The following is a 27,317-nucleotide window of genomic DNA, read 5'->3' as shown; positions in this document are numbered from 1 at the left end:
AAAGTGAGCTGGTTCACCACAACCAAAGGGGAAAAAACGAAACCGCATCGGTCTGTTTTGCCATCGGTTTCTCCTACCATCAAAATCAAACCCCATACCCTATCTTGTCGTCTGTAATTAATAAAGGAATCTTAATTAGCTTTTCTTAAGATGATTAGCATTAAATTACGCAATAATAAAGTTCCTAATAAAGGAACAACCCATAGAAGGCCCAACAAATAATAAAAGCCCAAAGAGAGTGACAGGTTCCCCTCTCTCTCTCTCAAGCTGTGGTCTCCCTACTCTACTCGAGCTTTTCTAATAAAGAGTCAGCAGCCGCCTCGCCTCTTCTTTCACTTTCAACCCCCTCCTTAAACCTCATATCTCCTCCGTCCTCTCCGCCGCCGCCGTCATACCATTTCTCTTTGTCCCCTCAAGGTACCTCCTTTAGATCCTCTACTAAACCCCCCCTTTAATCTAACCCTTTTTTGTTATATCTCCTTTTGATTTCACATCCGCGACTTTCTTTCTTTTTTTTTTCTCCTTTATTATCGATTCTAATGCTCCTTTTTTATCTTTGTTTCCATGAAAATGAATGAGATTCTCTAATTCACTCGTTATTACCTAGTTTCTGCATGTTTATTCACTAGATAACCTCACCTTTCTCTGTGTCTAGGTGAAATGGCTGGGAAGTCGAACAAGTCTAAGGCCAAGAGAGCTGCTGCTGCTGCCACCTCCACTGACTCTGCTCTTCAAACCGATGTTCCTGCTGCTCCTGCTTCCGTTCCAACCGTTGATAATGCTGTTGAAGCTACTACCGTCCCTGAGGCCAGTGAAGTTCCTCCTACTGTTACCAAGGCTGACGACGACAGCGAACCACAAGCAGTAGAAGCAAGTACCGATGAGCAACCCAAACAAGGTTAGCTCTTTATGCGTTTTCTCAATTGCAATCAGCTTCTTTTTTTCTTATATGCTTGTCTGTCTTTCACACAGGTGAACTTCGTCTTTATCCTGTTTCGGTCAAAACACAGAGTGGCGGTAAAATGGAGCTACAAGTGAGCTCAAAGTTTCTCTTTTTAACTACTATTATTGGTGTGAGTTTACTCTAATCTGTTTTTTTTTTTAATTTCAGTTGAACCCTGGAGACTCAGTGATGGATATAAGGCAGTTCCTTCTTGATGCCCCGGAGACGTGTTACTTCACTTGCTACGAGTTGTTGCTCCGCAACAAGGAGAACGAGACTCACCATCTTGAAGATTACAATGAGATCTCTGAAGTTGCTGACATCACAACTGGTGGTTGTTCCTTGGAAATGATTCCTGGTATGCTTTAGACTCTGTATTTCTTTATAAGTTGAAAACTAGTTTCTTGACAGTTGACCGTATTTTTTTTTGATCTTTCCACAGCGTTGTACGATGATAGATCTATCAGGGCTCACGTTCACCGAGCTAGAGACCTCCTTTCGCTTTCTACGCTCCACTCCTCCCTGTCAACCACGCTTGCCTTGAAGTATGACGCAGCGCTGAACAAAGCTCAGAATCCTGGAGGTTTCAGATTTGAATATTACTCTTTTTCTTAGTGTTTATGACTTAATAATCTTGCTTGCTGTTCATGCACTCTGAACGGTTCTTTTCTGAATCAGACAAACCAAACGTCCCAGAGCTTGATTGTCTCGGTTTCATGGATGATGTACCCGCCTCGCTCAGGAAGTTGATCAATTCTCCAACGGAAGAGATCAAATGCGTGGAGAGCATTGTCTTCTCGTCATTCAATCCTCCTCCTAGCCACAGAAGGTATGCCTCTGCTGCTTTTTAACATATAGAGGCTATAATATCAGCTCCTTTTGTATCTAATAAATTTGTTTTGTGACAGGCTTGTAGGAGACTTAATCTATTTGGATGTTGTGACGCTGGAAGGTAACAAATACTGTATTACCGGCACAACAAAGGCGTTTTACATTAATTCTAGCTCAGCGAATGTTCTCGATCCAAGGCCGAATAAATCTGGGTTCGAAACAGCTACCCTCATTGGTTTATTGCAAAAACTTAGCTCTAAGTTTAAAAAAGGTGGGAACAAGTATATATTTATTTTTTCCTTAGTTTATTATTTCTTCATGGTTATTATTATTCAATTTGTTAATCATCTTCTTTTTTTTTCTCCTGTGACGACAAAAGCTTTCCGTGAGGTCATGGAAAAGAAAGCCTCTGCACATCCCTTTGAAAATGTTCAGTCGCTTTTGCCACCACACTCATGGCTAAGACCTTATCCTGTTCCCGGTGAGTTTGAATTTAAAAGCTGTTTGAGTCCGTATCAACTTTGCACATAGCGAACTTGTTTATTACAGTATGCTTTTTTGTTCTCTTAGACGTTTCTTCACATTTCCTGTTATCAGCAGCGATTATGCTTCTGAGATTAACATGGCAGCCAGCACTAATTAGGATTTAAAAGAAAGCTTTTTCTTGATCTTAGTTTCCTTATATGTAATAGATCCTTGAAATCTTTCTGTGACTGCATCCTAAGGTTCTAGTTATGTCTCGCTTGTTGTCCAAACTGTTACTTGTTTGTCGACCGCACACTCCTTTTATATTATATACCACGCTTTTGCTCACTACTATTTGATATATGAGAAGATGAGTTCCTCGCTTTATTTGGAATTTCAAAACAAATTGGACTTCTCTCCCCATTTTAAGAGAGAAACAGTTAAAATAATCGTGTATGTTATATCTGAGCATAAGCTCTTGTATCTGGCTCAGATCACAAGCGCGATGCAGCCAGAGCCGAGGAAGCCCTGACCATTTCCTATGGTAGTGAGCTCATTGGTATGCAAAGAGATTGGAACGAAGAGTTGCAATCCTGCAGGGAGTTCCCTCACTCTACTCCTCAGGAGAGGTATATTTTATATTTGACTACAGTGATTTTTTTTGTTCCATGAAACTTTTTATTTTGGCATTCTGTTCCTTTTGTATGTTGCTTCATATTGATAAATTCCGTCGTTGCAGGATCTTACGTGACAGAGCTCTTTACAAAGTTTCTTCTGACTTTGTCGATGCGGCCCTTAACGGAGCGATTGGTGTAATCAGCCGATGTATACCGCCCATAAATCCAACTGATCCAGAGTGTCTGCACATGTCAGTGTTCATCCTTTGGCTTTTGTCATTGATTCTTAATCGTCAACTCATATCTTTTAGTGTGTTAGCTGTTGCCATGACATCTTATCAATGGAATGATTCTCTTTTTGCTTAAACATGGAAAATGAGCTTTTAGATGTTTACGTTTTGTATTTTGTACTAGCGTGTTAATGTTGATTACTTGTATTGTTCCACTGCTGTAGGTATGTGCACAACAATATATTTTTCAGTTTTGCCGTTGATGCGGACATCGAACAGCTATCCAAGAAACGTCCATCGAGCAATGTCTCGGTGACTGAGAAAATGCCCTCATCTGATAAGGTTCTATGCAAAGAAGGAACTTGCGATGGAGAACACAATGCCGAGCTTAACTGCTGTAATGAGGCCCCTCTTGCAGAGAATGAGCAAGCAACATATGCATCTGCAAACAACGACTTAAAAGGCACAAAGTTATATCAAGAAGCAGATGTATCAGGGCTATATAATCTGGCTATGGCTATTATTGATTACAGAGGTCATCGGGTTGTTGCTCAGGTTCGTACTTATGCTGTAACTGTCAATTATCTTTTCTTGATCTTTCTTGTGTATATTTTAATAGCTTGCAATGTGTTTTCATATGTGTGTGTTCTAGAGTGTTCTACCAGGCATCCTTCAAGGGGATAAATCAGATGCGCTTTTGTATGGTTCAGTCGATAATGGCAAGAAAATATGCTGGAATGAAGATTTTCATGCAAAGGTAATCTTGTTGTTGGATTTTGTATTCATAAGCGTGACAGTTCTAGTATTGATCTACGTGTACAGTATTGTTACACATCTTTATTATATGACCACCTTTGTCCTAACATAACTTTTTGTCCGGATTTATTCCTTCTTCAGGTGCTTGAGGCTGCAAAACTCCTTCACATAAAAGAACATGATGTTATTGATGCTTCCGAGAATGTCTTCAAGTTAGCTGCACCAGTAGAGTGCAAGGGGATTGTTGGGAGTGACAACAGACATTATCTTCTGGACTTAATGAGAGTGACTCCTCGTGATGCCAATTACACGGGTCCAGAGTCACGCTTTTGTGTCCTAAGACCAGAACTGATCACATCATTTTGCCAGGTACAGATATTTTATTCCTTATAAACACATTTCCTTCGATTACTATGAGAGGCACTGATCAGTACGTATGTCATGATGAAGGCTGAATCTCAATCAAAATGTAAAACCAAGACTGATGAAGGGACGGATACTGTTTCTGATCCTTCTGATGTTAGGGTTGATACTTCTAAGACGGGTGATGAATTGAGCCATGGAGAGGAAAACGGAGCTTCAATTTCTGAGGTATGGGCTTACCTCCTTAAATGTTTGTGAAATAAAAGCAGCCAGCCAAAATACCAAGTAGGATTGGCCTCTGTAACAATGATGGGCTGTTTTCGTTTATATTAGTAGACAATACCGAGTACTTTGCTAATACTGAATACAGTTGAACTCGGTGGTCTGTCCTCGTTTTTTTTTGCTTTGAAATTTCTTCCATCCTTCCTAATGCTGAAGAGAAGTGTCTGAGAACAGTTGAAACTGATATTAACAAGAAACTGTAATTGCTGATATCTTTGTTTTATCTACAGAAAACTGATACAGAAAAGCAAGATACGACTGCCGATTCTGCAGCCAGATCATCTGAAAGTTCTAAAGTATGTGATGAAATAACATTTAACCCTAATGTTTTCACCGACTTCAAATTAGGTGGCACGCAAGAGGTATGTTATGTTGCTTATAGGTGCTGTGGTAAGATCATTCCTTATATTTGTTTAACTGATCTAATATTAATTATTATTTTTGTGTTAACCAGGAGATAGCTGCTGATGAAGAAAATGTGAAGAAAGTTAGTTCATACCTGGTGGATGTGGTGCTTCCAAAATTCGTAGCAGATCTTTGCGCTCTTGAAGTTTCTCCAATGGATGGTCAAACTTTGACTGAAGCACTCCATTCTCATGGTGTTAATGTTCGTTATATTGGAAGGGTAAGTTCGTCGTCTCCAGTGTTATTTTATGAGAGCTATCTCCTTGGCTGACGTTATTAACAATGGTTGTACATGATCAGGTTGCTAATGGAGTGAAGCATTTGCCTCATTTGAGGGATCTTTGTTTGAATGAAGTTACCGTAAGATCTGCCAAGCACATTCTCAAGGTAGTTAGAAAGTCTGTAAAGTTCATTAACATGGTTGAACAAGAGACAAGCTCCTTATTTAAATTTTTTACATGCTTCTGCAGGACATTCTAAGAGATATAGAGGATCACGATATTGGTGCAGCAGTCTCACATTTCTTAAATTGTTTCTTTGGAAACGTTACTGGGGGAAAAGCTAGCACCAACAGCGTGCATGCTAAAAATCAAAAGAAGGTTCGTGTTCACTATCAAGAGTCTGTCTATCTATAGTTCCTTGTTTGTTCTTCTTGAATTATGCTATTTCGTCCTTTGGAGCAGTCTATACAGTCTCATTTAACAAAGCGCACTCAGTGTTTCTGATTGGTATAAGGGACTATACTGACCCTTGAATTTGGACAGGATCAATCTATCACCAAAAAAGGTCAAGGAAGAGGGAAAGGAAAAGCTTCTTCAAAGAAAAGTCTCGCATCTTATATGATGGTTGACTCCAACATTCTATGGTCTGACATTCAAGAGTTTGCCAAAGCCAAGTATGAGGTATGATCAATTTGAACTTATTTTATTGACTGTCTACTGTATATTTGAAGTGGTGTCACCCTTCTGAGCAAGTTACTTTTTTCTTTTGCCTACTATACCCACCTGAAGCTAATGTGAGCTTATTTTCAGTTTGAGTTGCCCGAGCAGGCAAGAACTACAGCTAAAAATATACCTGTTCTCCGTAACCTTTGCCAAAAGGTAAGTAGAGAGACACATAACCTGTTCCTTCAGAATTTTGTTACTAATCATTGTTATTAATCGTTATTTTCTTGGTTACTTGGTTAATCAGGTTGGCATCAGTGTAGCTGCTCGCAAATACGACTTTGGTGCCACCTCGCCTTTTGATGCGACAGATGTGTTGGATCTTCGGGCTGTTGTTAAGCATTCGGTCCCTGTATGCTCTGAGGCTAAAAATCTCGTTGAGATGGGGAAGGTCCAACTGGCTGAGGTATTTATGCTATTTCAAATTAGCTGTTTTAGTTTCCGCCGTCTGATTGGTCTGTTGTTTTACTAAAGTGATTATTAATCTCTTGTAGGGTATGCTCAGTGAGTCCTACACGTTTTTCTCAGAGGCGTTTTCGATACTTCAACAGGTAAGCCTTCATGCATCTTATTAGACTGTCCAAATATTTTTAACGCTAAATCTTGTGATCATGGTAATTGTATAACAGGTGACTGGTCCAATGCACAGGGAAGTTGCAAACTGCTGCAGGTAACCCCTCTACTGCCTGAAGCTCCACCTTTCATCTATTTGTTTTTGATTTAGCCTATCATATACGGTTTTCTGTTTTGTTTTCTTGTTTTGCCTTACGGTTTTTGTTGCTTTCCAGGTACCTGGCCATGGTTTTGTACCATGCAGGAGACATGGCTGGTGCCATAATGCAGCAACACAAGGAACTAATCATAAATGAGCGTTGCCTTGGTTTGGACCATCCTGATACCGCTCACAGGTAACAACTTGGTTGAAAATTCAGATACAGGACTTGCAGTGCGCTCCTGTTCTTTTCTCTTGTTTGATATATGTTACTTACTTGGGGGTATCTGAACTGCAGCTATGGCAATATGGCTCTTTTCTATCATGGGCTGAATCAGACGGAGCTTGCTCTACAGAACATGGGCCGTGCCTTGCTTTTACTTGGCCTTTCATCTGGCCCTGATCATCCAGATGTTGCAGCCACATTTATAAATGTCGCCATGATGTATCAAGATATGGGCAAAATGGACACAGCTCTACGCTATCTTCAAGACGCTTTGAAGAAAAATGAGAGGCTTCTTGGTCCCGAGCACATTCAGACTGCAGTATGCTACCACGCTCTTGCCATTGCGTGCAACAGTATGGGTTTATTCAAGCTCTCACAACAGGTATTACAACTTCTGTAAGGCTTTGAATCTTCTATTTGGTCTATAATCTTCTTTAAGTAACTTGTCTTGTTTTGGTCAGCATGAGAAGAAAACCTATGATATACTTGTCAAACAATTGGGAGAGGATGATTCCAGAACAAAAGACTCTCAAAACTGGATGAAGACTTTTGAGATGCGTGAGGTTCAGGTTCGTGCACACTATACCTCTCTTCTTCATTTATACATTCTATTTTTTTTTTTATGTTTCTCAATTTTTTCTGGTTTTGTCTTTTATCAGAAGACTGCACAAAAGCAGAAAGGACAGGCAGTCGATGCGGCAAACACGAAAAAGGCTATCGATCTCTTGAAGGTATCTTACTTGCAGCTTTAGTTTCTGTCGTGTTTTTGGCTGAAAATCACAAAACTGTTTATTGATGGATGTTATAGTAATAATGTAATCGTTTTCCTGATTGGGGATGCAACAGTCACGTCCAGACCTGATACAGGCGTTCCAAAACGCAGCAGCGGCAGAGAGGGCTAATGCACTGAACACGGCTGTACTGGGAGAGGCTCAACCACGGGGCAGAGGATTTGATGAGAGAGCGGCTCGTGCTGCAGCTGAAGTTAGGAAGAAGGCAGCTGCTAAGGGGCTACCGGTTCGTCCCCAGAGTGGTGTTCCAGTGCCGCAACAGCGCTCCCAACTAATCAATCCAGGAACTGCAGCTTCTTCTAAGAAAAGCGGTGAAAACGGGGAGGCAAAAAAGGTAGAAGAGAAGAAAGCATCCTCTGAAAGCGTGAAAACAACGAACGTGGCGGCTCCTGCAGGATTGGGAGCTGGTTTAGCATCACTGGATAAGAAGAAGCAAAAAGCCAAAAAGTAAAAGTAGGGAGCGCTTCTAAATGAAATGGTGCTCGACTCTTAAGTAGTGGAGTTTGGTTTTGTGTGATTTCATCGCAGGAGAAGAAAACTTTTGTTCTGTTCTCATTGATATGTTTCGACGATTTGGGCTAAGTCCCTCTTCCAGCTTATGTCTGGTCTTTTTCATTTTCTTTTCCCTTCACTTTTTATGCGGATGTAATTTTATTCCACAAAAGTTCTAGTTTATCTTAGAGAATAAGCTCACTATTTAAGTATTTTGATTTAACAACATTTTTGACTTCTTTTTCGTGTCTACTACATAAAGTTCGATCAACCACCCCCCCACGAGTGGCGAACCTAAAGCACCAACGTCATACTTTCGGTTTTGGTTCGGGTTTGACAGGTGATGTATGATAAGTATTCAGAAAGAAGCCGACGGTTTGGATTCGCTACGATGAAATCAGTTGAAGATGCCAATGCGGTGAATGTCAAGTTGAGTGACACTGTGAGCTTTCTTTTTTTATCTTCATTTCACCATCTTCTGTTATTAAAAATGACGAAAGGTTTGTTCTTTATGACAGACCATAGAAGGACGTGAGGTGAAGGTTGACATCACAGAGAAACCTATAGCATCATCATCATCATCTTCTTCTCCTGATTTGTCATTGCTTCAGTCTGAAGATTCGGCGTTTGTAGATAGTCCTTACACAAAGTGTATGTAGGGAATCTAGCAAAGACTGTTACTAAAGAGATGCTTGAGAATCTGTTTTCTGAGATAGGGAAAGTAGTCAGTGCAAAGGTTTCTTCTGAAGAGGATGTTGAAGCTGCCATTTTGGCTCTTAACAAATCTGTAAGCTTTCATCCTTGCAAAACATATAGTAGTATGTAGAATCTTTTCTCATTTTGAATGTTTTAACCTTTCAGATCTTGGAAGGACAGAAAATTCGGGTGAACAAGGCATAGCGTGACAAAGAAGACAAGCCTTTGCCATCATAAGAAGGTGAAAAGAATTGAAGATTGTAATGCAAACATTTAGAGCTTAGTGATCATCATCTTTGTATCAGTTCTATGTTAAAAAAAATGAAAGCATCAAGTTATTTCAGACTGACCATTTCTAAGCAGCATAGATACAAAGGATAGGCGGCTATCAATACAGCTAACACTCAAAAGTAGCATTGGTGTAGCATAATCTTGCTCATCTATACAGATTAAGAGTATGATCATCCATTGACTTTTGTCTTAAATACTTACTCAAAAGGTTAAGAGTGCTGATTAACAAAGATATTTCTGAAAAGGACTACCCTAAGCTTCATATGGTGAACGAATATAGTTAACAAGAACAAAGATTAAAGTCTTATGTAATATTATTATACTTGAACATGGTACAATACAACTAGCTTTATGCTTCTTTTTCCCTATAAACATAACTTTATGTATGACCTACATAAAGCATTTTATTGTTACTAGTAAGGGGTACATTCACAGACTTACAACCTCAAACTTCTGCCTCAGAAGAAGTCTCCAAGAACTGGATTAGCTTCGAGCGTTCGTCCTCCAAAAGCTCAGGGTCTTCCTTTGTTAACCTCTCCCGAGTTGTACCATCCACACTCGTTGGATCATACACTACCTATTTCATTATAACAGCAAAATTACATCATAAACTCATTCATCAAAAACTTGTTCAACACTACTGTTAAGAGAAAAAAAGAGACATTATACTTTTGCGTAATTATTGGTATGGCCATCTTTGTTAGGTCCTGTAAACGGCTCGAGCTCATTGTGTCTCCATTCCCCATCTATGATATATTTATATTCAAACTGTCCCTCCTGCGTTTCAGAATCATAGCCATGTTCGTCAGAAAATGTTAAAACAAAAAGTAGACCACTAATAAGCTTTTCTAGTTCATTAAGAAAAAAAAGACTCACAGGCAATTCTCTCTTCAGGCTCCAGAATCCTGTTCCCTTGTCCAGTGTCAGAGGTATCCTCTGCATAGATGGTGAATGCATTATATACATTCTCTCAAGTAGTTTGCAATTGCATCAAGAAGATATGCTTATAATAAGAAGCCATTATTCACCTGTCCCCATCCGATGTCAAGGCCAGAAATTTCTACAGTGGAGAAACCCTTGTCTTTCAGTGTCAGAGTAACATACTTCTTCTTGAGTCCTGTAAGCTTTTAGGTTTCCCGGAAATAAATAGTCAGGAATATCAAGGAGCTAAGCACCAATTTGCTTGAAAATAAAACTGAGGAAGCTACAAACATATGTGCAAGCATTCTGAAGTTTAAAAGAGTTGCTAAGCTCACAATATCAATTGTTGCATTTCTGATAGCATCCAGCTTCGGGAAGCACGTTCGTTTGCTCTGCCATAAATTGTAAGAGATGGTTCTTAGAGCCTCTTTAAATAACATGTCTAGATCATATACTATAATGTTTTTGTCTTTAGCTATTTTTTAAATATATAATAAAGACTACAAAATGTGTGGTCAACTGGTTTTATAACACATAATATAACAAGAGGCAGTAACACTGGTTCAAAATGTTGTGGGTTAATCAATAAAGGTATTAGTAAAATCATGTGTAGAGGGGACAGAAACCAGAAGTTAGATTAGCATCTTACCATAAGTATTTTATGAGCATCCATAAGTTTATAGCCTTGCACCCAGAACATGTATGTCAACTGTAAATTGAAATCAATACACCTTCTCAGTATTAGTCAGCAAAAAAAAGTAAACACTTGTTAATATTCCTTCATCATCCAAAACCAAAGAAGCACAATAATGAACATTGTGGTACAGAAAGAAAAAGGGAGAGAAAGAGTAAGAGCACCAATAATTGGTTTCTGCAACATACATACCGCAACAGCAGGAGCCCTTCCCATACCAGCAGTGCAGTGGACGTATGTAACTCCTCCATTTCGCTTAACAGCTTTGTACAGTGTACTAAGCACAGCAGGAAGACGCATTCTCAAATCAAATGCATCAAAGTCTCTGTTGTTACACCAAAGATTTACATCAAACATTACAAGTGAGTGCTTTCATGGTGAATTATTTGATGCCATGTGCTCATGAACAATGTATTATGTGAAATTGGATGACAATGGTATAGACAAATAGCAAGAGTACAATGATGAATAACTTCCTCCTTTGCTAATTTGCAGACAGACAAAAAATTAACCAACTTTCCTGATCTCTCTCCTACCTTAGTATGCTTAATTAATATCCCATCATTTAGTGCCAATCAGTCACAAATTCACAGCCAAGTCATCAAAAAGCATAAACTTAAACAGATCATGACCTGTTGCATCACTAAAAGGCTTACCTTATTTCACAGCGAATATGCTCAATATCAGTAAATGTCTTAGCATATGCTTGAATGCTCTTTATATCTACTCCAAAATATCTGAAAAGTAATATAGGTCAAGGCACTATGCAGATCACTCTTCCTCACTCAAACCGAAGGAAGCTTGAAAAAATAGATAGTAAAGAATGAACAGAGAAAGAGGGGGGGGGGGGGGGGACTAGAAGGATACTCCAAGTCAGGATCTTGTTGCAAGCAGAATATGGTTTTAACACCAATCTTACGGAGCTTGTCAACATCTTCAGGAGTCTACAGCAAACAAAGCAGCAGAGCAGATAATAAAGATAGTAGTAACAGAGCAAACTTCAATAGTTAACAAAAAGGATGGATGAAAAAAAAAAGAAAACCTGTAAGCAAGATCCAACGATTAAATCTGGACGAAGGAAGTTGTAGTTCATTCCTAGCTCGTGCCTGTATGTTAATACTGAAATGAAAAGAGGCATAGCAACCTAGTCAGTGACTGAACTACTGCATGAGCATGAGCATGAGCAATGGGAACAAGAATTGGTGAATTTGTCAAAATAACAAATCAGAACTAATCTAAGATGAAACTTGAAAAACAGCACTCGAATACAAATCTAATCAATATTTGAATGTCACTCACATACCAGCACCCATAGCTTGAGTCATGTCTTGGCTATATTCATCAGATTTCTCTTCCTCCTTCTTTGAAACACCACTCATCTCTGCGCTGTCTGATACAGCCTACACTCAAACAAAAGCAAATGTTTCCACTAGTTTCAAAACATAGCAAGCAACACAAATATAAATAACAATATGGTCAACAATTAAAACCACCAGTTTACCTCTAAAACAAGTCGACATTTAGGATCATTGGCTTTGAATGGTAGCTGAAAAAAGGAGTTTCAAGAAATTAAGACTGTAAGAAAAAGGAAACTTGATTCAGTAGAGTGAGTACATGAAGTAGTGTGGTGTGGTACCATCATCTTCAAGGAAGACCAAGAAGGATCTCTGTGATTGCCTCCAAAGCCCCCCAACAAAGGTGAGACTGAAGATCTGAAATCACTGACGATCATCAACACACAATACAGAAAGAATCAAGAATCAAAAGAACTCAGAAGAAAAAAACAAGAAAGATAAAATAAATATTATCTGGAAAGCAAGAAGAAGAATGAATGAATGAATACCTAGGAAGATTCTGAAGGCAATTCATCTCTTAGAGAATGTATCAGAGAGGAAGAATTGCTCACTCACTCACTCAGTCCCAGGTCCGTCGATAAAAGATCTGTAGGTAAGTTAGTATTGTTCAAATGCCCAGGTCCACAGTGAATGTGAGTGCTTCTGAGGCTCAGGATCGAGACAAATAAATAGGACCCACAATGCTCGGGAAAGCCAATCACTTTTGTTTTGTCTCATACGTAAAGGGACAATAACATTAACAACAAAGAAGCTTAAATCTTCTTTTTTTTTTTTTTTACTTTAATCAAAAAACAAAACAACTCTCTTTAACCGTAACACTTCTGACCGCAAACTAACACTTCAAGCCACTGTACTTTATTTTGTTTTTCAGATTGAGTGTTTAGGTTTACGGCTTTAGATTGTTTCTGGGTCCACAAACTCCATGTGCCATCATATCTCACACCACCTCACCTTTTTAAGTTTTTGTTTTGCAGTATCTTCATGATCATCCCACAGAATATTTTCTTAGATATTTTTGAACCAAAGGGAACACTGTTTTTTTTTTATATATTTATCATCGTTTCTAAAAGCTTAAAGGAGGGCCACTCACGTGATGTCTTCACGTCTCTTATTGCTACCGACCTATATATCATGTGGGCCCCTTTAAAGGTGATATAAGAAGGAAAAAACACTCTTACTTTACAAGATATTTTCTGGGGGTTGCAGTTGCAGCAACACTTTTCTTTTAATGTTTTAGGAACATTTCTTCAACTGATGTGAGTAAGCCACTTAGAATTGAAACCAAAACGTATTTTTAATTTTTAATTCCAGAACCGAAAGAGTTACTGTCAGATAATCAGAGCTGAGGAAAAGGAGGAAAATAAAAACATGTGACAAAGTTTTGAAAAGAAACAAAAAGACAGAAAACGTCCCGTGTGGAGTTTACACATAAATATCTCTCTTTCAATCTATAGGTCCAAGTTCCACTTGTTATGATCCTCGGCAGGCGTAGAGGATGAACCTCCAAAGAGACTTATCTTTGGTCTTCTTTGATCTTTTCCCATTGGCAACTTCCAAAACGAATCTGAGTTCTCGAAGAACACGTATGCAAGTACCACTGATGCCATGAACAAGCAAAACAACAGCGCATATATCTGCCACTCTGCAAAACCCAACAGATAAAAGATATAGAGAAAGGTATATACGCCAATCATATTTGCAGATAGAAAGCTGGGAAGCAAAGCAAAGCAAACCTTTCCACTCCTTTGGTACAGTGAGTTCGGTCACCATCTCACCCCATTCACTCGATGTTGTCAGCATCACCCTAATGCCACAAGTAGATACACATAAACATTGGAAACAATGCTAGTCTAAAAATCCAAATAATGAGACTTGTTGATATATCAACTTATGCATACCTTTCACTAGGGCAGAACTCAAGTGAAGCAATGGTTTGACCAAGATGCAGCCTCTTACTGTAATGGTATATCTCCATTGTCTTCACTTCAGCTACAGATATATCTCCATCTTTGCCACCCCTTCAAATAAATTGCAAAAATAAATAAAAAAGTTTTAGCCTTTGTACAATCAAAAGCCTGAAAAGCAACAAGACCCGGGATGAAGAAAACACTCACAAAGCAATATATTTGCCATCCAAGCTCACTGCCATCGTCGATGCATTCTTCCTTGACAGCTTCTTGAACCCAAGCTTCTTCCATGTACTAATGTCGTAAACATTGACCACAGGAACATCACCTGTTAACAATTGTTTTAAAAAAAAATATCATTATCTTGTTCTGACTTAACACTAGTAATGTCTCTAATAGTTACATAAAGAGTCGCTATATAATCTTTTACCTCTTTGAGCAGCACAGAACAGAAAGGGTTTTGTTCCATCTTTAGAGAACCGGCACAGTTCAATATTTTCATCCTGCACATATCAAGGTAACATAATCAGGATATATCAGAAGAAATACATATATGAGTTACCAAAATGCAAACATTAGCTCCCATCATCATCACATACCCCACTACGTTCCAAAGTTGACAAAGGAAAACCATCTTCTGCTTTCCATATCCTAGCTGACCCATCAGTTGATGTTGTGGCTAAGAACTCTGAGTCAAGACTGCAACAAAAGACACGCAGATATGAGAAAGATGCACAGAACAGGCTTCGTTATCACAATCTCCATTTACTTATGTTGTATGACCCGAGTCAAAGACCTCATGTATTACTAGTTTAACTATGCTTTAAACTGAAAAGACTATAAAAGGAGGGATAATAAGAGAGAAGATCCTGGTCATTACCTAAAATCCATGTCCCGGATGGATTTGTGTGCCTTTGGCTCATCCAAAATTACACTTAGGTTTGGCCACTCCATTATTCTTAGACACCCATCCTGAAAAAGAAATAGCTTCTAGTAAGCTAGAGAAGAATGTGGCAACAGCGAGTATTATAAAGCAATTATTGGTCCCTCCTTACCACTCCTCCAGTAGCTAGTTTAGACCCGTCAAAGCTGAAGGCCATACATTTTTGTAGCCCAGCATTCTGAAGAGGAGGGAGTTCTTTGGCTAAGATTGTAACACCTGTTGCTCCTCCCACGATCTCAAACAACCTGAAAACCATATAAAATTCATATAGACAATGAGGCAGATAGTTTCCTAAAATTGGTGGAAGTCAATTCCAATCCAAAGCTCTAGTAGATGGAACAGTAGAGTTGCAAAAGATGGATGCAAGAAAGCAAGTCTAGATTACATACAACAAAACTAGAAAAGACCAACAATTATAAAAGGTGCCAAGAAGTACAGCAGAAGTATATGCAGATTTATAGTATTACAAGCCTCTCCTATAATAAGAGAAGCAATACACTGTTCGATTATTAGTCATTTGATCAGTTGTCAAGGCAAAGATCAACTGTTCAACATTTAGTCATTTGATCAGTTCTGAAGACAAGGCTAAATTAGAAACACTGTATTCAGAGGGAGGCACTAGAATATATCAAATAGTTAAGTGGAAGAGAAGAAAACGTACTTGCAACCACCTTTGGAGGTAGAGCAAACAAAATAATCACCACCAGGATGCACAGAGATTGCTATAGGATCACCATCACTCTCCTTAAGCTCATGTGTTGCCTTTTGATCATCAAAAGAAAGAAGAAAAATGTTAGTTTTTAGATCTCATTATTAGTCAAACCAAAAATAAAAGGGGGGGGGGGGGTTAGTCCTCCTGCTTGCTGCTTGTGTGGAAGATTAAAATAAATAAAAAAAAACCCTAGCTTTCTTAAAAGAAAAAACAGCCTAGATTCTCAGTCAAAACCCCCCAACAAAACGTGAAAGGTCTCGGTACGTGCAAGACACATGACTAATTGTTTCAAAAGACTTTTTTTTCTTTCTAAAAGGAGAAAGAATATTATTATTACCAAGGGAGAGGAGGAGAGGGAAGTGGTGATGGGATCGAAAGAGAAGATGTGAAGGAGGGCAGGAGAGGAGGAGCCACGGCGTTTGGCAGCTCTGGCGATGATGGCCCAGTTGACTTTCTTGGGGCGACGAATCCATGATCCGCACACCACATGCCCACTTTCCCCACGACTCGCTTCTTCTTTCTCCATTCTCTTCCCAATTCCGATTCGATTGATTGATTATTTTCCTCTTTCTTCTTCTTCTTCTTCAACTACAAATCTGTATCTCTTCCAAACCAATTGGAATCCTGATTAATATAGTTTACAAAGTTTTCTTTTTGTTTCTTTTTGTTTTTTTTTTTAATTTCCGGAAAAACAAAAACAAAACAGGAGTTGACTTTGCAAACTGGAAAGAAAGTTTTTGTTGGTTTTTTTTTTAAATAATGTGAATGAAAAAGTCTCAAAGGGACGGTGATTTGTGCTGTGGCTTGAACAAAATCGTGCGATTAGCTTTGAGATAATTACACAAGTCAGATGACATGATGCTGTCTGAATAGGATATACCTTTGATCCTTTTTTCTGATGCCAATTTAATTTAATTTTAATTAATTACCAACTCAGGTGTCACAATCGTGCTTCCGTGATCTTCTTTCATATCGCACTCTGGCCAGTTGCCATTAATGTTCAATGTTTGGGTCCTGATTATATATTAACATAATAACTATGCGAACTGTGGCCCATTTATTTGAGCCTGTGAACTGTGAAGATCGAAATTATATTTTGTGTTGGGGACAAGGCCCAAATGATTGGTTCAACCAGTTAGTTATAAGCCTGCGAGCTTGGATTTTTATTTAGGATATTTATATTCGAATATTTTGATACAAGGATATAGGGAATTTTATTATTTCAGAAGATTATAGCCCTGTTCGTTTGGTTGCCGCCGGTTTCAGCGTCAGCGTCGGCGTCGGCGTCGGCGTCAGCGGCTGCGTCAAACTCATTTATCTGATGTTCGTTTGGTTGCCGCTGACGCCGACGCTGACGCCGACGCCGACGCCGACGCCGACGCTGATTATTGTTCGTTTCGAAGACGCAGGAAATTGACGCAGCCGCATGACGCAGCCGCATGACGCTGTTTTGGATTGTTCGTTTGATTGACGCTGCGACTATTTTCATTTATTCATATTTTATTTTTAAAAATTTATAACATTATCTTTTAAATAAATAAAATATAGTTTGAATATATTTACATCCATAAAAATATTATGTTTACTTGGTAATATTTTTTTGGTCAAATATACAAATATAACAATATTTTTATCATAAAACTAAATCATACATTTAATTTTCCTTTGGAAAAAATGTATATCAACAAACATTTGATCTTTCAATAATCCTTCTCACAAGCTCAAAACATTTCTTTTAAATATCAGAGCAATTATATTTTCCAAAATGACATATTTTCTAAAAAACATAGAAAATAATGACATTTAGTATCAGCGCAACTATATTTTCACAAGATGTGATCCTTTTTTCATAATGGTAACAAATATAATTTTTATTATGAACACAGACAGAGAGATGTGAAATAATGACAAAACAACTATGTTCCAGCACAAGATATATGTCTTGTGGTTCTATTCAATGGCTGCTTCCTCTGAGACGGAGGTGACATCAGACAAGATGTCTGCGTCATTGTCTTCTTCGATGGTTAGACTCGACACTTCTTCGTTTAAGGAAGAGACATCGTCTTCCCCAGTGACAGATGGAGCTGGTGAAGCATCAGTGCTCGTGCACGTCGTGGTTGTGCTATGCGTCGATGATGTATCAGAACTTGAACTCTCTGACGATGATGACTTTTGCTGAAGACTCCAATACGTTATACTTGCCGTTAAGATCAACATCATCTTTTGATTTACCTGCATTGCAACAACGAGTCCCTCACAAATTAGAGACATAACAAAACCTCAGATTTGAATGCTGTTTTTTTCATAAGGTTTAGAAGATGTTTCTTACGTCCACGATATCTTCTGGTAACAAGAAAACAGAGCAACCGAGCTTTCTTGCTACACTGACGATGTATGTAGCATTCAATATCATCTCTTTCCCAATCCTCACAACTTGATTGCAGTTCTCTACTTTCTTAAACGGCATCTTAATTGGTGGTTTTGAAGCATGCTTCCAGTTAACTGAGCCTGGATAGACCTTGTCAAGAACTTCAAGAAGAATCCATCTGCATCAAAAAAAATATATAAGAAACCTTTCCTTTCCTATAAACTTCCGGAACAGAACATCACTCTTGTCTTCACAGAAAGCTTACCCGTTTCTGACATCTTCAAACACATTATTGACATAACTATCAATCCCCAGGCTATTAATCCATAGCCGGTAACATCTTTCATCTCTGCAACTCTGTGTATCCTCAGTCATCATCTCCGCAAAGGAGAACCTGCCATCAGTGCTAAGGCCATTCCTGCAGCAAGGTACATAGAAGCTAGTGAAAAGATCAAGTGAGTTAAGACCAAACCTATTATCTTCTGTGATCTTTTACAAACCTTTCGTGAAAAGTCTGTGCCACAAATGCGAGATTCAAATACGAAGACCCTTCAACTATCTCTTCCGCAGTCAAGTACCGTTTGCAGTTCATTCTCTCACCTGGGTTTGAGATCGAGAGAGAGAGCTCTGGAGATGGTGTGAGAGACGAGACGAAGCTTGATGGAGAGAGGGTCGAGAGGTGGAGAGCGAGCTTGAGATGCGTTGGAGATGGAGAGCGAGCTTGAGAGAGGTTGGAGATGGAGAACTCGAGATCGTGCGAGATGGAGAGAGGGTCGAGAGTTTGAAAGAGATGGAGAGCGAGCTTGAGAGAGGTTGGAGATGGAGAGAGCTGTAGAGGAGAAGAGAAAGCTCAAAGGAGAAGAGAAGAGAGCTGCGTTGATGGAGAAGAAGAAGCGGCGTCAATAGATCTATGTAATGGCAAATTTTTTGTAAATATTAAATTAGGTTAAGGGTAAAATAGTAATTGCAGTAAATAGACGTGGATTTATGTCGCAGACGCCGGATTTATGGCGTCAGACGCAGGCCTGCTGCGTTCGGCCGCAGACGCAGACGCCGATACCCGCGTCAATGAAACGAACAAGCGTCTAAAAAAAATATTGACGCAGCCGCAGCCGCAGGTACGTGCGGCGACCAAACGAACAGCACTATACTCGAAATCTAAACTTAAAAAAAATAAACTTCAAATGCATATTCTATTTTGTCTTCAACTCATTCATAATGTAAATAGTCCAAAAACACATAAAATAGACTTTTGCTGACTGAAATATTGTTATTGATCAACGTTGATTCTAGAGCATTTTTGAAATTAAGGTTTTAAAGTAACGTAATAAATTTTTATAAATGCAGTCCATATCTGAATCATAACGTAACCAAAAAAAGAGTAACGTAATATTTTTTTGTAAATGCTGTCCATATCCCAATCATAACCTAACCAGAAAAAAATACAAGTAACGTAAATAAATTTTTACAAATACCGCTTTGTTCGATTTCATCGTCTTAATTCAAACACCAAACTGTTTTCCAAAAAAAAAAAAAAAAACTCAAACACCGAACAATTTTTTTTTTGGTAAAAAAAACCGAACCTTTTTCATTCTGTCCTGCTGAAAAATGCCCAACTCCAACACCGACAATACCCATCCTCCGCAGCCGTCTCTTTTCTCACTGCCTGACGATATCGTTTTGAGATGCTTGGTCCTTATCCCAAGGATCTATCACCTAAACATCTCATGGGTCTCAAAACACCTAAGATCCCTTGTCTGCTCGCCTGAGCTCAACGCCTTGCGATCCATCCTCCCCAGGAGCTCCTCCCTCCATGTATGTTTTGAAGAAATCCACGGCAACGGCGATGACGAAGAAAACCATTCAACCTTCCACTAGTTTACTCTGACTAGTACAGAGAAGGAATATGGGTTTGTTCTGAACCCAACTCCCTTCCCTCCTCATCCTAATTACGGTTCTTCAGCCGTCGTTTTAGTGGGCTCAAAGATCTTTTTCGTTGGCGGATCTAGAGAACCTTCGACGGATCTATGGATCCTTGATACACGATCTGGAAACATCACTCAGGGACCAAGCATGAGTGTGCCTCGAGTACATCTCCAAGCAACTGTGGGAATAATCGACGGGATGATATACGTAGTCGGAGGCGGGAAGTTTAACGAAGAGATTCAAGTTGAAGTTTTCGATCCAAAGTCGGAGACTTGGGAGCTTGCTGGGGCGGAGATCGTTCGTAAGATGCCACGGAGTGGTGCCTCGGTACTGGAGGGGAAGGTTTATATGGTGGAGTACGGGGAGACAAATGTGTACAATCCGAGAGAAGGTGGAGGACAACGGATGGTTCATATGGTAAGCCAGAGATTCAGGGAAGACGACGAGGGAAGCAAGGTTAAGTTCACTGAAATGGCGTATCACGTGTGTGTGGTGGAGGGTGTTCTCTTTGCTTTTTTTACCCGGATTAGGTTGATGTGGTTTGATACAAAGCTCAATGTGTGGAAGAAATTGATTGGTCGTGATGGGAAGGAACTGGTTATCTCACGTGTGAGGACCATGTCGGAATATGACGGAAGGCTTGTTGTTTTTACTTACAATATCCCAGCTGACGTCTTGAGGAAATCAAATGCAGTTGATATGAAGATTAAGGTTCAGTGTATGTTGGTCTCACTGGATAGAGTTGGAGAAAAGATCTGTGGGACGATCGATTGGTCTGGTATTGTGGCTACAGTCCCAGTTTGGTTTAATTCTCAACATTGTTTAGCTGTTTCCGAGTGATTGGTTAGAGTGTGTGTTCTTGAGAGAGCAAGTTGTTTGCAAATTAGAAAGAAATTTATCATGAAACACAATAAAGAAATGAACATGTTTTGAAGTTTTTTTCGGAATGAAACCAGAATTCATTTATTAATGATCAGTCTAGTTATTTACTGTATATTCTTCTTATTAAATGTAAAAATTTCATATTGCTACTGGAATTCAAAACACGAAATTTTATTGGATCTCTGGTATTGTTATTTGAATCCAAAAAAACTAAAACAACTTAACTCAAATCGAATCAAAATTCATAAATAATTGAATCTTTTTATATTTTTAAACCGGAAACCAAAAATTACAACCAAATTAAAAACCAAAAAATACAATCTAACACCGAATCGATAATACCGAAACATATTAATCAACAAATATGTTAATAAATTTGTTAAGAAAAAAAATGTAATTACACGTTTCGAAAGCGTGGATATCCTAGTACAAATTAAAATAGAGCACTATTTGATTTGTAATAGAATAACAAATTAGTTGTTGCAAAAAAATCAAAGATGAAGAAAGAAACATATATAAATGAGTTCCAAATAATAATGTAATAAATTCAGATTTTGTGTGGGAGAGAGGAAGAAAGAAATGAGCGGCATCATGATCCCAGGTTCGAAACCACTACCGGAGCAGCAGAGTCACCACCACCGTCTCTTCGATTTCGCGAAAACGGCAATAATCAAAATCTTCGCACACCCTTACACCACTGTAACAAACTCCCTCTTTAAACCACAATAATCCCTTTTACAAACAAAGTCTCATCCTTTTTATCTCTCTCTATCTCTCTGCGTTGTTGTTGTTGTCTAGGTTTGCGAGCTCTACTGCGGCGAAGCTCCCGACACCGAGAAATGGGAAGACGCCTTAATCGGTCACTACATCGGAATCGGTACTACCATACTTATTACCACTAGAGCTTCCTGAAAGAGAGTGTACTAATTGGGTTTTGCAACTTAGATACATGGTATTCTGGGATATCTTGCGTGCGAGAAGCTTGGGAGAGTCATAGGAAGAGATACGATGTGGACTTCTTTCAAGCTGATCCTTCCAAGGTGTATCACTTTACGTGTTTTATTATCAATGTGGACCACACTTCTTAGTTTGCTTTCTTGTGGTGTATGTAACAGGACGATCTTGTAATGAAGGTAGAGAAGATAGTTGGGGAGGTTGATTTAGTTTCCTGTTGGCGTCATCTGCAGGCAGGGGTTTTGATTTTTTTTTTTTTAACTTGTGGATATTTGTAGCAATAGCAGGAACGTGACATCTTTAGCAAATTGTTCCTTGCTTTTTAGTTATGCTTTGAAACTGAGGAGAGTGCGAGAAGACTTTTGACTAATGTTGCAAGTTTGCTGAAACCGGGTGGTTACTTTTTCGGGATTACTCCTGATTCGTCTACAATATGGTATGAAAGATTGAAAGTTACATGAGAAAGCAATCATCTTGATTAATTGCAAGGGTGTATTCTTGGTTTTTGAGTGCCTGAATTGGATTACACTGTTTTATACAACTCTTAATATGTTTTTGTTTTATGGTCTTAATGTCTTACGAGTTTAGTTTATATAACAAGATGCTCAATTTGTTAGTTGCAACATTTGACTACATAGGTATTATGTTGTTCAGTTGGACTGAGCTTCTTAACATTATGGTAAAACAGGGCAAAGTACCAGAAGAATGTGGAAGCATACCACAATAGGAGCGGAGGGACGAAGCCTAATGTTTTTCCCAACTACATTCGGTCGGAAAGTTACATGATCACTTTCGAAGTAGAGGAAGAAAAGTGAGCTATTTAATTTTTTTTCTGAGAAAAGAGAGAATCATTTTGCCATAAAGCTTCTTTTCTGAAAGTAGAGACTGTTTGGTATTTTTCTACTCAGGTTTCCTAAGTTTGGAAAGAGGTATCAGCTGAAATTTTCTGGTGACAACCCTCCTGAAGACCATTGCTTGGTTCACTTCCCAAGCTTAATCAGGTGCGTTTTCGTTGCACCACGAACTCACCTTTTCTGTTTAATAAAACGTAACACTAGTTGGATGATATGGTATTTTTACCATATGAACAATGTGTGTTACTTGTTGACCTTTGCGCTTGTATTTATTTTTAATTTCTCTTGGCTAATATTAGATTCCCATTGCAATCATGCTTGTCAATTCTTATTCAGGTTAGCGAGGGAAGCTGGCCTTGAATATGTGGAGATTCAAAGTTTAACAGATTTCTACGATGATAACAGGTTTGAAAATCTGACAACGCTTACAGATTCTCAGTCTCATACCACGAGCTTTATTGTATTCTTGTTGCTTCTTTCTAAGGTTGTATTACGTTTGCTGATGTTGTTCACCTCTTCTTGTCAGAGCTCAATTCGCAAGTTTGCTGATGAATGCTGGACCGAACTTTGTTGACCCTAGGGGGAAGCTTCTTCCACGGGCATTTGATTTGTTAGGTAAACCTTTTCATCGTCTTATGCTATCTTAGCTCATCTCGTCTCCGTTATTGATACTCTGCTACTACTTATCTACCTTTTTTTTTTGCTGCAGGGCTCTATGCAACATTCATATTTCAGAAGCCTGACCCAGACCTTGAACCTCCTCTAACGACCCCAATACCTTACGAGTGTGATGAGGCAAGTGTCTTTTTTCTTGTATCGTTTCTTTCACTTGTGAAAAGAACATCTGTATTGGCTTTAGTATAAGATGTCAGTTAGAAAATCCATGGTTTAGTTTGTAGCACAACAATGCTTCAGTCTTAACCTCCCTCTGTTCATTGTGTATTTGGTCCACTTCGTTAATTGTTCTTTACGGATTTGCAGAGAGAAGTTCAGGTGATCAATGACACAAGGGCACCTTCGGAAGACTCATCACAAGGATTAGGGAAGATTAGTGAGCAAAAAGGAATATTGGGACCAGGCCCTGCTGATTTACGTTTCTCCGAGGCAATTTGACACCTCTTTTGTATGAAAAAATTGGGTTGCTAGGCCATCATATGCAAGTTGTGTACACAAAAAAAGATAAAACATGCAATCTGGTTTTGTTACAGAATCATATCACTTTGTCCATGTCATTTAACAAACAGAGATCATTTTTTATCTTTTTCAAGTGGATTACATCAACGTTCAACACAAAACATATTGATAGTTCTTTTACTCCATGATTTGTAAACGAAAATGAGCTAAGAAAATTTTAAATCTTGCAGAACACTTCTCCCCTCCGTAAAAGGACAGGACACACACTGGTAGATTTCAATTCAATCGGAATCAGAGTCATGTCTCCTCTTCCTATCCTTCTTCTCTTTCTTGTGCTTCTTCCTGTCATCTGAATCACGACTGTGTCGCTTTTCATGCCTCTCACGTTTCTCGCGCCTTTCATGTTTTTCGTGCCTCTCATGTCTCTCTTCCCTATCTCTCTTCGTAGGTTTCTTTTCCTCGCGCTTATCCTTCTCTTGGTTCCTCTCAGTATCATTAGGTACAACTTCAACAGTTTTGATCGTTGGTGCCTCTGCTGGTAGACGTACAGGCCCTGCATCTTCTGTCTGAGTTGGTGCAAGGGTGGTAGGATCTTCCCAAGGTCGTGGTGTCCTATACCAGAAAGATATGTGAGATGAAGGACGAAAGTGAAGTACTAGTAAAGCATAGACCCACCAAAACCACAAGAGTCTTTAAGGAAGTAGAGATGGTCACACAGAAAAAAATAAAAAAAAGGGAACTTACTTAGCATAGCCAATGCCGTGAACCCAAACTGCATCAGCCTTCCCTGCACCCAGGTCCTCGGCAGTTGAACCCCTTTTGATAAGTTCAGTATACTCTTGCTTGTCAAGGCGATTGCCTTGTGGTCTTGTAGAGGACTTTGGTGCCAAACCCAGAGCCTCCCTCATGGCTTGTTCCTCTTGTTCCTTAACCCTTTGAATCTCCTCTTTAATAGCATCCGTGTTGGGACCCCCTTGTTTCTTATCTCTAGCATACCAGTTAAGATCTTTGCCTGTTCAGTCCGTAGAGATATAAAATGTCAGTCTAAAGAAACTTTATAAAATTAAGGAAAAGGAGGGGAAAAGAGAGGAAGAAACACCTTTTTGCCATCGTCCAACAGGGGCCTTGACACTGTGACCCAAATAGTTCTCCCTATGTTTATCTGCCTTGACTTCATCCCAGCTAAACTCTGCACATTAAATGGTGTAACCTTAGTGTCAGAACTCTCCCTCATTCACAATTAACTGATTCATCATTATAAGCAGCAGCTCATGGTTCTAAAACTAACCAATTCACTAGAAACTGTGATTAACGCTTCTAATCAAATTCATGTAAAATTGATTATACCCAATATACATCTTCTTTTTTTTTTGAATGAACCCAATATACATCTTCAAACCCTAGATCGTTCCCCAAAACGAATATCACAACAAAGAACAGTAGAGAAAGATGGACGAAATTGAGTTTGATGTTACACGAAAACCCTAAAATAAAAAACTGAGAGAATTTGTTGTCAGAAGAGAAAGCAAGATCCGAAACAAATATAAAAGAAAAAAGGGAAACTTACGATCTCGACCACCACGAACACCGCCTCTCGTCGGATGATACATGGAAACCCTAAAAGTTGCAAACTTTTCTGGGTTCGAAGATGTTTCACGATCCCAAACGCCTCAGCTTTGATGAATATCGTACACGAGTCGAGTTTCTCAGGTTGGTAATTTACCGCAAAGTTCTTTTTCTGTATAAAAGAAAAAAAAAAGATGAAAATTAAGGACGGTCGATTTGATTGGTCTTAATCTGAAAACACCGATGATTTTCGAAATCTAATTAATGGGCCTTCTAATTCATCTTGGACCAGAGATCATGCTTTCAGGCCCATCTAAGTTTTTTTTAAAACAGGTGGAAAGGTGACACGTGCGGGCACGTGGTCGTCTTAGGAGAAGTGACCACCAGAAGATTCGTATCCTCAAAAAAATCCCCAGTCGATTCAGAACCCTAAGCGGTGCCATCCTCACCTCAACAAGACCACAACTATGGCTGAACCCGATTCTCCTCCTCCTCCTCAGCTGAACTTACCTTCTTTCGTCGTCAACCTGTTCCCCTTCCTCAAACCTAAGTCTCCTGCTAACGTTACCGATGGTGGTCCTAAACCCACGGGAGGAGATAAGGAGACTCAGAACTCGACCGTCTCTTTCCCTTACAATCCTCCCAAGAGCACTGAGCCACTCAAGGTTGAAGCCGAGCCTAGCTCCGGGACCACTTCCAATTCCCTCGTCATTTGGCAGGTTTTTTTTTATTTCCTTAGACGAAAAGAACAATCCATCAATTTGGAATAATTGTTTATTTCATTGGGAGCTCTTTGTACGTCGCTGTGTTTTTTTTTAAGGATTTATTAGATGAACAAACAATCATTGCGAGAGATTTGTCCATGGGTAGGACCATGTCTGTTTTTATTGCAGATGTTGATGATTTGTTATCTTTTTTGAGTTTCTCTTTTTACGCACTTATGTTCCTTTGTCTTCTTGTCTGAATAGCACTAGTGAAGTCAGTTTTTGCAACTTGTTTTTTAAATTGGTTTTGATTCAGTTGCAAGTAGTGCTATATATTGAATGTTGAAGATGATGATTACAGTTTCTTTTTTTCTTATTCCTGTATCTATAGTAGAGGCAATAGAGGACCTTTGCATAACTTGTTTTGTGCTCAGTTGTTTTTTTTTTCTTTTTGTCTTCTTGTTTTATACATTAATAATCTGTGTTCTGATTCTGTTCAAAGCCCTGAGCAAAAAGGTTGAGTACTTGGTTGCTTCAAAACTATATATTTTCAGGTATATGCACTTGGAGGGTTTCTTGTCCTGAAGTGGGCTTGGGCGAGATGGAATGAGAGGAACGAGAAAAAGAAGTCAACGGATGATGATGATGATCAAGCTCCTCATCCCGAAGATGATTGATGATGAAGGCTTTGTCATATTTGCACGAAGAAAATGAATCTTTTACCCCCATTTTGGTTCTGTATAGCAAAAACGCCCTTTCAGATTTTCTTATATTCCATTGTATCTCTACTCAAGACTATTGAGTTTCTTCTACTTCTGTAATGACTACGATTCTTCTCTCTCAATGCAGTTTTTTTTCTCTTCATTTCCACGGATAAAAAAATGTCATAGTCCTGTGTTAATGTTCTTTTATTTGATTCAACAATTTTGAAGGTAACACGTACGTTTAGGGTGTTGTGGCCTGTGGGTGTCGGTTCTCACCCGGGTCTGAACTGCTAAATTTGCACACACAGATTGGAGATGAGATCCGTGGAGCTCTGAAACGAGCTTCAAGGAAGACACAAGAACCTCGCCACGTTCTAAAGAGGACGTGAGAAAAAACTAGTAGAAAAACAGAAGTTGAAAGACACAAGAACCTCGCCACGTTCTAGAGGACGTGAGAAGAACTAGTAGAAAAAAACAGAAGTTGAAAGATACTCCCTCCGTTTCTCAATAAGTATCGTTGTAGAAAAAATATTTCGTTACAAAATAAGTGTCGTTTTAGTATTTCAATGCAGAATTTATTAACTTTATTCTGTATTTTATTTTTCTATTGGTTGAGATGTATGGGTAATGATGTTTTTATATGGAAAAA

The 27,317-nt window shown here is 39.0% G+C and overlaps 8 protein-coding genes and 1 pseudogene across 11 annotated transcripts in view; 5 read left to right on the top strand and 4 right to left on the bottom strand.

The window, feature by feature from the left end:
* Positions 1–260: 260 nt before the first annotated feature.
* LOC108811952 (clustered mitochondria protein) lies at positions 261–8,285 on the top strand. Its single transcript, XM_018584078.2, has 28 exons — positions 261–417; positions 656–898; positions 973–1,034; positions 1,112–1,301; positions 1,386–1,526; positions 1,622–1,772; positions 1,852–2,045; positions 2,154–2,255; positions 2,733–2,868; positions 2,979–3,107; positions 3,311–3,641; positions 3,739–3,843; positions 3,984–4,211; positions 4,293–4,433; positions 4,718–4,849; positions 4,942–5,112; positions 5,193–5,279; positions 5,363–5,491; positions 5,657–5,794; positions 5,924–5,992; positions 6,084–6,242; positions 6,331–6,387; positions 6,466–6,506; positions 6,625–6,744; positions 6,847–7,156; positions 7,236–7,343; positions 7,434–7,505; positions 7,621–8,285. The coding sequence occupies exons 2-28, from the start codon at positions 661–663 to the stop codon at positions 8,014–8,016; spliced, it is 4,137 nt and encodes a 1,378-aa protein (XP_018439580.1). The 5' UTR covers positions 261–417; positions 656–660; the 3' UTR covers positions 8,017–8,285.
* A 110-nt stretch (positions 8,286–8,395) lies between these two features.
* LOC108811277 (30S ribosomal protein 2, chloroplastic) lies at positions 8,396–9,096 on the top strand. The gene is given in 4 exon segments (XM_018583321.2): positions 8,396–8,499; positions 8,576–8,701; positions 8,704–8,844; positions 8,919–9,096. Coding segments are annotated over 4 exon segments (405 nt in total). The 5' UTR covers positions 8,396–8,400; the 3' UTR covers positions 8,958–9,096.
* A 242-nt stretch (positions 9,097–9,338) lies between these two features.
* On the bottom strand, positions 9,339–12,663 carry LOC108811276 (phosphoglucan phosphatase DSP4, chloroplastic). 3 transcript variants are annotated; one of them, XM_018583320.2, is made up of 14 exons: positions 12,503–12,663; positions 12,296–12,371; positions 12,161–12,205; positions 11,963–12,059; positions 11,702–11,778; positions 11,527–11,603; positions 11,316–11,396; positions 10,852–10,984; positions 10,615–10,674; positions 10,301–10,357; positions 10,073–10,168; positions 9,921–9,980; positions 9,714–9,821; positions 9,339–9,621 (listed from the first exon to the last, which is right to left on the bottom strand). In XM_018583320.2, the coding sequence occupies exons 1-14, from the start codon at positions 12,526–12,528 to the stop codon at positions 9,490–9,492; spliced, it is 1,125 nt and encodes a 374-aa protein (XP_018438822.1). In that variant the 5' UTR covers positions 12,529–12,663; the 3' UTR covers positions 9,339–9,489. The 3 variants fall into 3 exon arrangements, with proteins under 3 accessions (XP_018438822.1, XP_056844628.1, XP_056844629.1); XM_056988648.1 differs by having other exon boundaries at positions 12,296–12,380; positions 12,503–12,660; XM_056988649.1 differs by lacking the exon at positions 12,503–12,663 and having other exon boundaries at positions 12,274–12,375.
* A 626-nt stretch (positions 12,664–13,289) lies between these two features.
* Positions 13,290–16,401, bottom strand: LOC108806335 (SEC12-like protein 1). Its single transcript, XM_018578425.2, has 10 exons — positions 15,914–16,401; positions 15,526–15,626; positions 14,977–15,109; positions 14,802–14,893; positions 14,521–14,620; positions 14,352–14,424; positions 14,129–14,249; positions 13,913–14,032; positions 13,748–13,818; positions 13,290–13,656 (listed from the first exon to the last, which is right to left on the bottom strand). Exons 1-10 carry the CDS (start codon positions 16,100–16,102, stop codon positions 13,463–13,465), a joined length of 1,194 nt encoding a protein of 397 aa, XP_018433927.2. The 5' UTR covers positions 16,103–16,401; the 3' UTR covers positions 13,290–13,462.
* Positions 16,402–17,429: 1,028 nt separating this feature from the next.
* On the bottom strand, positions 17,430–18,826 carry LOC108807288 (fimbrin-3). Its single transcript, XM_018579556.2, has 4 exons — positions 18,445–18,826; positions 18,210–18,362; positions 17,906–18,122; positions 17,430–17,808 (listed from the first exon to the last, which is right to left on the bottom strand). The coding sequence occupies exons 1-4, from the start codon at positions 18,534–18,536 to the stop codon at positions 17,527–17,529; spliced, it is 744 nt and encodes a 247-aa protein (XP_018435058.1). The 5' UTR covers positions 18,537–18,826; the 3' UTR covers positions 17,430–17,526.
* Positions 18,827–19,460: 634 nt separating this feature from the next.
* On the top strand, positions 19,461–20,809 carry LOC108807361 (F-box/kelch-repeat protein At2g22050-like; annotated as a pseudogene).
* Positions 20,810–21,285: 476 nt separating this feature from the next.
* Positions 21,286–23,835, top strand: LOC108811797 (mRNA cap guanine-N7 methyltransferase 2). Its single transcript, XM_018583889.2, has 11 exons — positions 21,286–21,451; positions 21,551–21,629; positions 21,698–21,792; positions 21,868–21,939; positions 22,033–22,142; positions 22,395–22,517; positions 22,615–22,707; positions 22,897–22,965; positions 23,087–23,175; positions 23,270–23,355; positions 23,542–23,835. Exons 1-11 carry the CDS (start codon positions 21,332–21,334, stop codon positions 23,671–23,673), a joined length of 1,068 nt encoding a protein of 355 aa, XP_018439391.2. The 5' UTR covers positions 21,286–21,331; the 3' UTR covers positions 23,674–23,835.
* LOC108811799 (uncharacterized) lies at positions 23,793–25,421 on the bottom strand. The gene is made up of 4 exons (XM_018583891.2): positions 25,262–25,421; positions 24,794–24,883; positions 24,439–24,706; positions 23,793–24,306 (listed from the first exon to the last, which is right to left on the bottom strand). Exons 1-4 carry the CDS (start codon positions 25,302–25,304, stop codon positions 23,976–23,978), a joined length of 732 nt encoding a protein of 243 aa, XP_018439393.2. The 5' UTR covers positions 25,305–25,421; the 3' UTR covers positions 23,793–23,975.
* A 219-nt stretch (positions 25,422–25,640) lies between these two features.
* Positions 25,641–27,317, top strand: part of LOC108811802 (uncharacterized) — a 47,815-nt gene continuing 46,138 nt past the window's right edge. Inside the window, exons 1-2 of one of the 2 annotated variants that reach the window (XM_018583893.2) lie at positions 25,641–25,979; positions 26,519–26,828. In XM_018583893.2, the coding sequence (XP_018439395.2) occupies positions 25,728–25,979; positions 26,519–26,641 (375 nt within the window). In that variant the 5' untranslated portion in view covers positions 25,641–25,727 and the 3' untranslated portion in view covers positions 26,642–26,828. Of the gene's footprint in view, positions 25,980–26,518; positions 26,829–27,317 lie in introns of those variants that run through there. The other variant, XM_056989108.1, reaches the window with a different exon arrangement.

The sequence above is a fragment of the Raphanus sativus genome, chromosome 6 (assembly GCF_000801105.2).
Source record: "Raphanus sativus cultivar WK10039 chromosome 6, ASM80110v3, whole genome shotgun sequence".
NCBI lineage: Eukaryota > Viridiplantae > Streptophyta > Magnoliopsida > Brassicales > Brassicaceae > Raphanus > Raphanus sativus.
Note: the sequence above shows the minus strand (reverse complement) of the source record. Positions and strands in the feature narration are given on the sequence as shown.